We start from the raw sequence: 9,808 nt of genomic DNA on the forward strand, positions 1-9,808 counted from the left end.
CACAATAACACCAGAGACAGAGGCGCCACTGAAGCCGGCCGAGACAAGCACACACACTACTCACCGGGGTAGCGCTGGGAGGTGAGAGGAGCACCGTGGAGAGAGAGACGGCCGTTCTCTCGCCCGCCGCCTCTCCCCCCACCACCCCGCCTCTCCCTCGCAGCAAGAGAGGGCTCTGAACCAACGCGGCAAAGGAGGGAGAAGGAGGAGGGAGTTAGGGATGGGAAAGGGAGGAAGGAAGGAAAGAGGACAGGAAGAGAGAGATGCAGAATGAGTTATTGAGAGGATTCAGAGGAAGCAGGGTGTTAAAAGGGTCCCATGAAATGAACTGTTCTTATGCCACAGTCATGGCTGTTTAAAAAAAAAAAAAAAAAAAAAAAGAGAGAACAATATATTTCTCCAGTAAGATGGCAATGAGGTTCAAGATTGCCATTGACAATCAAAACAGTCCTGTTCGCGTTATTAAAAAAAATCATTGAATTTACAAGGTACATAATAGCAAAACCAATCTGTTGTTCCAAAGCCATTTCATGGTACCTCTTAGGCAGCGTCAGCTGAGATTACAGATAGAAAGAACACACACCAAAGCAGACTAAAGCCACACCACATGCACCAATGTTGTGATCCCCAAAGTCATTCAATACACCAACCAGCCATACAAAACCTTATAACACCTACCCTATAGGCAATGGGGTAGGTAAAATTGACGCAGACTAATACTAGATGCTTTTTGTAACACGATTATGAATGAGTGAGCAGAGAGAATTATCTTTAATCAAAATCAAGTCTCTTACCATAATTGTATTCAGGGGTCATTCCTCCATAGAAGCCTGCATTACCACTGGCCACAGGATACTGAGCAGTAGTTGGCATGTAGTGCCGGAACTGCACAAACCACAAAAACATCAGAACAATTACATTTGTGAAGGCTTCTGGACCAAGCCATTGGATTGCTTAATTTTTCAGTATTATCAGGCAACTTTTCAGCAATCATTTGTTGGGCTACTAATCTCACAGGACACATTGCTGCCCACTTACGGGTCGACTAAGAATAGGGCACCTGTGTTACAATGAAATGAAAGAGTGGTTTGTTGCACAAAAAACTTTCTCTGTGTCATGTATATCTTTAAATCACGGGTCAATACCATGTTCTCTTCTATAATGTCACACTGTGCACAGAGCTGACATAGCGGTTACACTGCCTCCAAACAATTGCACGCTCGATCACAAAATACTTAGTGGTAGGGCTGGGCGATATATCGAGTTTGTAAGCTATATTAATATATTTTTAAATAAGATATGAATTAAGAAAATATCGTAATATCAATATAATTGATTTCACTTTAAAATGACCAAACACCGCTTACCGTATTTTCCGCACTATTAGCCGCACCTAAAAACCACAAATTTACTCAAAAGCTGACAGTGCGGCTTTTAACCCGGTGCGCTTTATATATGGATTAATATTACGATTCATTTTCATAAAGTTTCGATCTCGCAACTTCGGTAAACAGCCGCCATCTTTTTTCCCGGTAGAACAGGAAGCGCTTCTTCTTCTACGCAAGCAACCGCCAAGGTAAGCACCCGCCCCCATAGAACAGGAAGCGCTTCTTCTTCTACTGTAAGCAACCACCCGCCCGCGTAGAAGAAGAAAAAGCGCGCGGATATACCGTACGTTTCATTTCCTTTGTGTGTTTACATCTGTAAAGACCACAAAATGGCTCCTACTAAGCGTCAGGGATCCGGTTCATGAAAAGACGCAATCTCTCCATCCGCACACGGATTACTATTTCACAGCAACTGATATTCCTGTGAACCGCACTGTGGATACAACGGGAGCACGTACGGTGAATATTCGCACCACAGGGAATGAGAAGTCATCCTTCACTGTGGTTCTAGCTTGCCATGCTAATGGCCAGAAACTTCCACCCATGGTGATATTCAAAAGGAAGACCTTGCCAAAAGAGACCTTTCCAGCCGGCGTCATCATAAAAGCTAACTCGAAGGGATGGATGAAGAAAAGATGAGCGAGTGGTTAAGGTAAGTTTAAGTTTACGCGAAGAGGCCGGGTGGCTTTTTTCACGCAGCTCTGTCCATGTTGATATACGTATGTTTGTGATTGCACATTTGCATACATTTTGGGAGTGAACAGAGTTGTTAGAACGCTGGTTTTTAATATATTATTAAAGTTTGACTGACCTATCTGACTGTTTTTTTGACATTCCTTTAGCGCAGTTAGATGCGGCTTACAACACCGGGCGGCTTATAGGTGGACAAAGTTTTGAAATATGCCGTTCATTGAAGGCGCGGCTTTTAACCCAGGGCGCCTTATGGTGCGGAAAATACGGTATTTGTTGTGTTCCCTTTTCTCCCCCTTTTCCCACTCCCTCGCAAAATTCAATGGGCTACTAAACCCCTCCCCTTCCTCCTTCCAAGACATACTTGCACGTATAAGAACATCCATGATTGGTTGGTTGTTTACTATGATGAGTCGCGATTGGTTGAGATTACAGAAAAATATTAGGGACAGGCCAATCAGAGGCAAGATAGGGCGGGTCATCGAACCAGGAAGGGAAATCACAACAGACATCCCAAATGACTACGAGAGTTGGAGAAACTAAAGAGGGAATATTCAAGCGGGCGATTTGTATATTAAAAAAACTAGTTGAAGATGGCAGAGGGATTCTCTTCCTTAGACTTTTCTTTTATCGTTTGTAGACGACGTCCAGGAAACCCACAATGCATCTACTTGGCCACATTTGGACAAATGTATGTGTCTGGATAAAACATTAATTTGAGTTGTTTACCTTGTAAACCCAAATCAAAACTGTTCTCGAGTTACCAAGCCGGGCATATTTCACACAAGAAATGCTGCCAAAAATGTATGCCAAAGTGAGGAAGATCATAGCCGCACAATTAAATCAAGTCACTTACTTGTCGCTGACCAGAACCGTACGTGTGTGACAGTCCATTACATCGTCGACTGGGAATTAAAAAGTGCCTGCCTGCAAACTTTTTTTATCTGAGTTTGATACATAATTTGTATTATTTGCACAGCTATGTTATTTATTTTACGTACAAATAATATTTTATTTATATTATGTAATTATGTGCTACTCATACAGTTTATTTTCTGTGCTGTTAATACCCATCTTGACTAACTCGGTTAATAAAAGGGCCACTGACTCTTTACAGTACAGTTGTCATTCACTTCAATTTTAGTGAATATCGCTCAAAAATATACTTTCACCGAAAAATATATCGATATATATATTTAATATTGAGTCTAAGTAAAACTATATACTTTTTCGTCTATATTGCCCAGCCCTACTTGGTGGTAATGTGAACCAACCTGTGGAGACTGGATTAAATAAGGGGATCCGGGGAAAGAGAGCTGCGGCTGGGAAATCATCATCATCTGGGAGCCTTGCGGATAGACATGAGAGGGTCCAGGAGGTCGAGGGCCAACACTTGCTTGGACCCTCGGCACACTCGTGGCCATAGTCGGACGGCTTGTATAGTATCCCTAAAGACATTGGAAAAGTGCAAGATTAAGTATACATCCAACAAATTACATCACACTTTAAGAGTGTACCAAAATTTGCAGATCCCTGCACAGGTTGCATGAAGAGAAATGCTATTACCTGTAGCGCTCGGTATCCACCCTTCAGCCGCACAACACACAAGCAGAAAGCAAGAAAGGGAGTGAGTGGGGTGAAAACGGAGACAGCGTGAAAGACAGACTTGCTAGACGTTAAGGAGGAGGGGGGGCGTCAAGTGAAATCAAGCAACGTCATCTACTCATGCGAGTCCTTGCAAATCTGGAGTGGAGCAAGATACTCACAATCCACCTTAAGGTGGTCAATAAAGCACTTGCGGGGGCATGCAGGTAAGGATACAACTAAAACAACAAATGTATACATTAATTCCTCCTTAAACAGGGAACGGGAAGGATGGAGATGGAGGAAAGATAGGGAATGGCACAGGGACTAACCAGTCACACTGTGTGATGTTAGCGGGCCAGTGGCCCCGTCTTGTCGCACAAAGAGTCAAAGACACTTGATGACGACAAGAAAATTCCCCCTTCTTTTAATTCCACTATGGTAAAAACGCACGTAGCTGCTGGAAGCAACGAAAAGCGTGAATGCGGTTTATTGATGTTGGAAAACTTACCGACTTAATTTTCATTTATCGTCGGTTAATTGACTTCTCAAATATCTGCCCGGGCCTAATAATCCTGTCTTGTCCAGTTGTACGAAGGCATTTTCGAAAGGAGACACGGGTCAATGATCCGTTTCAGAAAAGACAAAAAAGTTGTTTTCTTATTGATGTAAACAGGCGGAAGAAAAAACAGAGTCCAGTAAAGCCAAACACGGACAGCATCTTCAAAGGAAACAAACATTTGTCGTATCTGCTTCACGTTACTGCCGGCCAATGGCGAGGGTTGATGACGTTAATGATGTTTGGTGTATAGCCCCCCACGGGACGTGAATGGTGGATTGTGATCCCGTGTCACAGAATGGGACGGGCACTAGGTCAATACTGTATTGATAGTCGATAATTTGGTGAAAAACAACAACGTTGACTCTGGTGGGCAAAAACAGGCGAAAATTCTGGGTCCATGGCACGACCACGTTTTATAGAACATCGCTTTATATCGGATCGGGTATATGGAACTTTACCTGTACAAGTGTTGGTCACTAGCTAACTTGTTGCACTGTGTGATGCTAGCGACCCCAAGGAGTCAAATACACTCAGGATTCCCCCCATTCTGCTATGACACAAACACACAGCTGCTGAAACCGATGAAAAGCGTGAATGCTCTTGAAGCCCATAAACCCACATGCACATGACAATGTTTTGACGCTGGGAAACGTAACAACTTAATTTTTTGTTTATCGTTTGGTTAATTGACTTATCGAATATTGTCCCAAGCCTAGCACCATTAGGAACCTTAGTTTGTTGGTCGATTCCCCCAACTCAAACAACAGAAAGGCTGTTTTTTTCCCCCACAGTGATTTTTATTTTCTACCTTGAATTATATATTCTTATTTATTTTATCAAGGACGATGTGCACAATAAACATTTTGCCCCAAAGGTATTTGTACTTAGGCAAGCTTTGTTCGACCAGCCTGAAACTGATGTAAATCTGATACAATTTCATTATTTGAGGTTGGAAATTTGGCCCCCCTTGGATGATAACTTTTGGAGGGAAAATGCAACATTACTTCAAGTAACAAACTTGATGTAATGAGGCTCAGATTCGTGTCATTACGCTACAGAATAAATTACAAGATCCAACGTTAGTGCTGCCTAAGAACAAAATTTGTCGGCAGGATCTGAACAGTTTATACCAATGAATGAACATGTCGAGCCAATCGGTGAGAAAGCGGACATGAGTCTAATATTCCCACTATAGCATTTTCAGCTACAACATGCAGTGTGCTAAAGGAGACACTGGACGGAGAATGTGACTGTGGGGTAGTGTTAGTACCTGTTGGTGTAACGTACGGGGCCCTGCTGCAAACTGGGAGAACAGCAAAACAGAGGAAAGCAGTCAAGATTGGGGGGGGGGGGGACACATGGCAACGACATGCACACACATTTAGCTTGAACACCCAAGGCTGAAACAGAGTTGGGAACAGCGAGACTTTATGGAAGCATGTGATGAACTATACCTGTCTTGGCTGCGGTGCAGAGGTCATTTGTGGGGGTGGCTGTGTGGCAAAAACAAGTGATTGAGGCTGTCCAGGTGCGTAGGACGCCTAAAAACGGGAATTAAGTGTTGACATTTCTTTCCTGTCTTCGTCTCCTTAAAAATCACTCCTTTCACAACGGCACAGTGTGTCTCTTACCTGTGTTAATCCAGGGGAGGGGGAAGGGTTTGGGACAGAGGTGGATCCCGTTATAGGCTGCGGTGGTTTATTCATTTCACGTTCTTTTGTGGTTCTGCATTAGGGTGGCGATGTGGTGCCAGCCTTTACTTGAAAAGAGACAATAGGAAAAAAAGAGGTCCAATCAGCGACGAGCAAAATGTTAATGTTATCAAACTCACTTTTGAATGAAAAGTCGCACACAATCTTGTCTGACAGTAAGTAAGGGTGTGGTCTGCAGTTTCGCCTATGATAACACCTCCTCCTCCTAAGCTCACTTCAGAGTTTCACTTTTTATCTGAGTTCTTGGAGTGTGTATCCTGTAATAAAAACTGGTTGTCTTCAAATTTCCTCCAGATAAATTCAAACAAAACGGAAACTCTGATAATTGCTCCCGATAAAATGATCCCCCTGACCAAGAACTCCCTTGGTGCTCTAGGTGCATCTGTTAAAAGCAGCCTCAGAAACCATGGGGTTGTGTTTAATCAATCAATGTCTTTGGAAGGTCACTATCATCAACTGACCAAAAACTGTTTTTACCATCTCAGAAATATTTCTAAAGTGAGAAATTTGTTGTCAAAATTGGATCTCGAAATGATCATTCATGCGTTCATTTCGTCTCGCATTGACTATTGCAATTCTGTTTTCACTCTCTTCAACAAGTCAACGCTTAAGAGACTTCAGACTGTACAAAATGCAGCTGCCAGACTTTTGACCGGTGCACCCAGAACAGCCCATATCACCCCCATTTTATCCAGTCTTCATTGGCTTCCAGTTAAATTCCACATTGCGTTTAAAATTGTAATAATCTTGACATTCCGTGCGTTGCATGGTGGGTCCTCTTAGTACATCACTGATTTGCTATGCCCCTACTCCTCAGGGCGCAGCCTCCCGTCTTCAGGCCAGGGTCTTCTAAAGATCCCAAAAACTTGTTTTAAAACCCGTGGAGCCCTGGCATTCCAGGCTATAGCTTCCAGACTCTGGAACAACTTGCACCAGTCCCTCCGTGATCTTGACTGTGTTGACACTTTTAAGAAACATTTGAAACTTATTTTTTTAGTAAAGCTTTTAATTAATGCACCTTTTACCTGTCATTTTTAATCCACTTTGTATCCTTTTTATGATGTTGCCCCTGTTTTAATTGAATTGTTGTTTAACTTCACCTATGTTTTATACAGCGCTTTGTGATTTTATCTGTGAAAAGCGCTTTATAAATAAAATTTACTTACTTACTTAGTTGGTTTGCTATATGATGAGTGCATGGCTTTTAAGAATACACTTTGCAAGTCATAACCTAAATTACTTTTTACCCTCATCCAATATAAGGTATTGCATTAGTTGTGGCCCCCACCTCATCAAGTGCACAGGTAGGCAGTGTAACAAGACGGCACTTTCTAAGATAAGCAAGCATTAAAAATCCATCATCCATCCATTTTTTACGACTTGTCTCTTTCAGGGTCGCTGGAGCCTATCTCAGCTGCACTCGGGCGGAAGGCGGCGTACACCCTGAACAAGTCGCCACCTCATCGCAGGGTCAACACAGATAGACAGACAACATTCATACTCACATTCACACACTAGGGCCAATTTAGTGTTGCCAATCAAACTATCATGCATGTTTTTGGAGGTGGTAGGAAGCCGGAGTACCCGGAGGCAACCCACACAGCACAGTCACAGGGAGAACATGCAAACTCCACACAGAAAGATCCTCAATCCGGGATTGAACACATGCACTAACCCCCGTACCACTGTGCTGCAGTAAAAAACGAATAAAATATTAAAAGTGTCAAGTTTGTCACCAATGCGGTCTGGCGGAGAATTTGAGAAAATGGATACTTGAGGTCAAAGTTCACTCAGCGTCAGTGACACTGCCTGTGCTGTGCGTCATGCTCCACAACACCCACCACTTCTGTGTCACCTTACTGGAAAAAACTACCAAAAAAGCCATATTGTCTAAAAGAGTTGCTACATGAATACGTTCATCATCCACCTGCAGTCATGCTAACTAGCGAGTTAGCTAACGCCATGCTTTTTTTTTTACCAGGAAACTACTGCTCGCGGTTTAATATTCCAAACTTGTTCAAACCCATGAGCTGACATGATAGCCATGGAAAAGTGCCGGACAAAATGCGAATAGTCATCCACAAAAAGTCGACATTATCTCGGGAAACAATAGGGGAAATGAGCAGCCGGGTAATGATACGTGTCCCACCGTCAAGAGACATTTTGCTTAGGTAAGCTACGTGGCCGGTCGAAGTGCCCCAATTTAGTGTAGCCGGAAAGTGTTTAATAAGGGGCTGGTGTTGACCTTTTTTTTTACTAAACAATTTCAAGGGCAGGTTTACGACATTCCGTTCGACTGAAGTGAAACTATTGGGGGTCAACGTTAGCCTTCAGCGTTAGCCCAACTCTGAGATGTGTTTAATTACAGGCCCAGCCAGTTCCACAGGCCACCCAGGCCAGGAAACAGGTCCACCTTGAACCGAATAATAATTTATACGTGAATTACTAGGATAAATACACTATCTTATTAATATGCTACCACAAAAAGTCAGTCAGCTGCCAGTTAAGTAAAAAATATCGCCGCAGAAACTCCACCAGAGTGGCTAACGTGGAGCCTAAAAGGGTGGAAACCAGCTGAAGATTAGCACGAAGGCTGTAACGATTCGCTCATAAATTCACAAGCACAAATTAAGAGGGTAAATAGCATGAAGCAGAAGTCTAACTTATTATGTTTTGGAATTTCAGAATTGTCACAATAAACATTTGCTGATTAGCTAGCTATGCAAAGCGGGCAAGCCGGCATGGCCTGCTCAAAGTAAGCTAACAGCAGCTAGCATGTCCTGAAGACAAAATGAAGCCCGGCTAGCATTCGGATCTTCATTTCCCTTCTCTTCTTACCAGGATACAACGTGACGATGCTGTTGGATGCTAACTCGGGGATTCCACTCCTCACCGGTCCTTTTTTAGAGATAGTATTGTCCCTCCTCTGCCCTTTTACCCCGAGAGGAAACAGATGCCCTTCTTGGCTACTGAGCTAGCTGGTTAGCTAACCGGCAGATGCGGAGGGTGCTACTCCTGTCACTGGATTAAATCCCCGGGCGTGGAAAACGACAGGACTCAAAATAATTAATTTCGTACTTTCCGAGTACTATTGGTAGTTCCGATGGCCCCGAAAAAAGCCTCTGGACCGGAGGTCCATTATCAGGGCGTAGATGGTGACGGATTCCCGGTTAGGTATGTACACAACAACCGTGTGAGGGGACTCAGAGAGACGCCATTGTAGCGCGATGTTTCGAGCTGGGGAGCCGGTGCGCCTCCTAGCTAGTAATGGGTCGTTCGCGAAGGATCCGGCGCTTAGATTCGGCTCTTAAAAGTGAACGAGACGTTGTTTTCTCCTCTGTTTGTTACGGAATAGCTCTAAATAGTAATGATAATAAGAAGGGATTTATTAATAGATTGAGACTTTTATTAGTAGATTGCACAGTACAGTTGTGAAGTGAATTATATTTATATAGCACTTTTCTCTAGTGACTCAAAGCGCTTTACATAGTGAAACCCAATATCTAAGTTACATTTAAACCAGTGTGGGTGACACTGGGAGCAGGTGGGTAAAGTGTCTTGCCCAAGGACACAACGGCAGTGACTAGGATGGGCGGAAGCGGGGATCGAACCTGGAACCCTCAAGTTGCTGGCACGGCCGCTCTAGCAACCGAGCTATACCGCCCCATATTAGGAGATTGCACAGTACAGTACATATTCCGTACAATTGACCATTAAATGGTAACACCCGAATAAGTTTTTCAACTTGTTTTAAGGCTACGTTAATCAATTCATGGGAGATCATTTCCACGCTTTTTCATATTTCAAATACCCAATGTGCTTTACAATGTACTTGGTGAAAAAAGTTTGAGAACCACTGCTCCAGTATCTTG

General features: G+C 43.3%; 1 protein-coding gene across 9 annotated transcripts in view; it reads right to left on the minus strand.

Moving 5' to 3' along the window:
* Nucleotides 1–9,217, minus strand: part of eif4g1a (eukaryotic translation initiation factor 4 gamma, 1a) — a 66,264-nt gene extending 57,047 nt beyond the window's left edge. For 3 of the 9 annotated variants that reach the window (XM_061979443.2, XM_061979446.2, XM_061979440.2), the window contains exons 1-7: nucleotides 8,775–9,217; nucleotides 5,856–5,983; nucleotides 5,679–5,765; nucleotides 5,495–5,527; nucleotides 3,645–3,665; nucleotides 3,353–3,526; nucleotides 795–885 (exon numbers count right to left, since the gene is read on the minus strand). In XM_061979443.2, coding sequence (XP_061835427.2) covers nucleotides 795–885; nucleotides 3,353–3,526; nucleotides 3,645–3,665; nucleotides 5,495–5,527; nucleotides 5,679–5,765; nucleotides 5,856–5,930 — 481 coding nt within the window. In that variant the 5' untranslated portion in view covers nucleotides 5,931–5,983; nucleotides 8,775–9,217. The remainder of the gene's footprint in view (nucleotides 1–794; nucleotides 886–3,352; nucleotides 3,527–3,644; nucleotides 3,666–5,494; nucleotides 5,528–5,678; nucleotides 5,766–5,855; nucleotides 5,984–8,774) is intronic. The other 6 variants (XM_061979441.2, XM_061979442.2, XM_061979445.2 and 3 more) reach the window with 6 other exon arrangements.
* Between the last annotated feature and the right edge of the window lie 591 nt (nucleotides 9,218–9,808).

This window comes from Nerophis lumbriciformis, linkage group LG19 (assembly GCF_033978685.3).
Source record: "Nerophis lumbriciformis linkage group LG19, RoL_Nlum_v2.1, whole genome shotgun sequence".
In the NCBI taxonomy this organism is placed as follows: Eukaryota; Metazoa; Chordata; class Actinopteri; order Syngnathiformes; family Syngnathidae; genus Nerophis; species Nerophis lumbriciformis.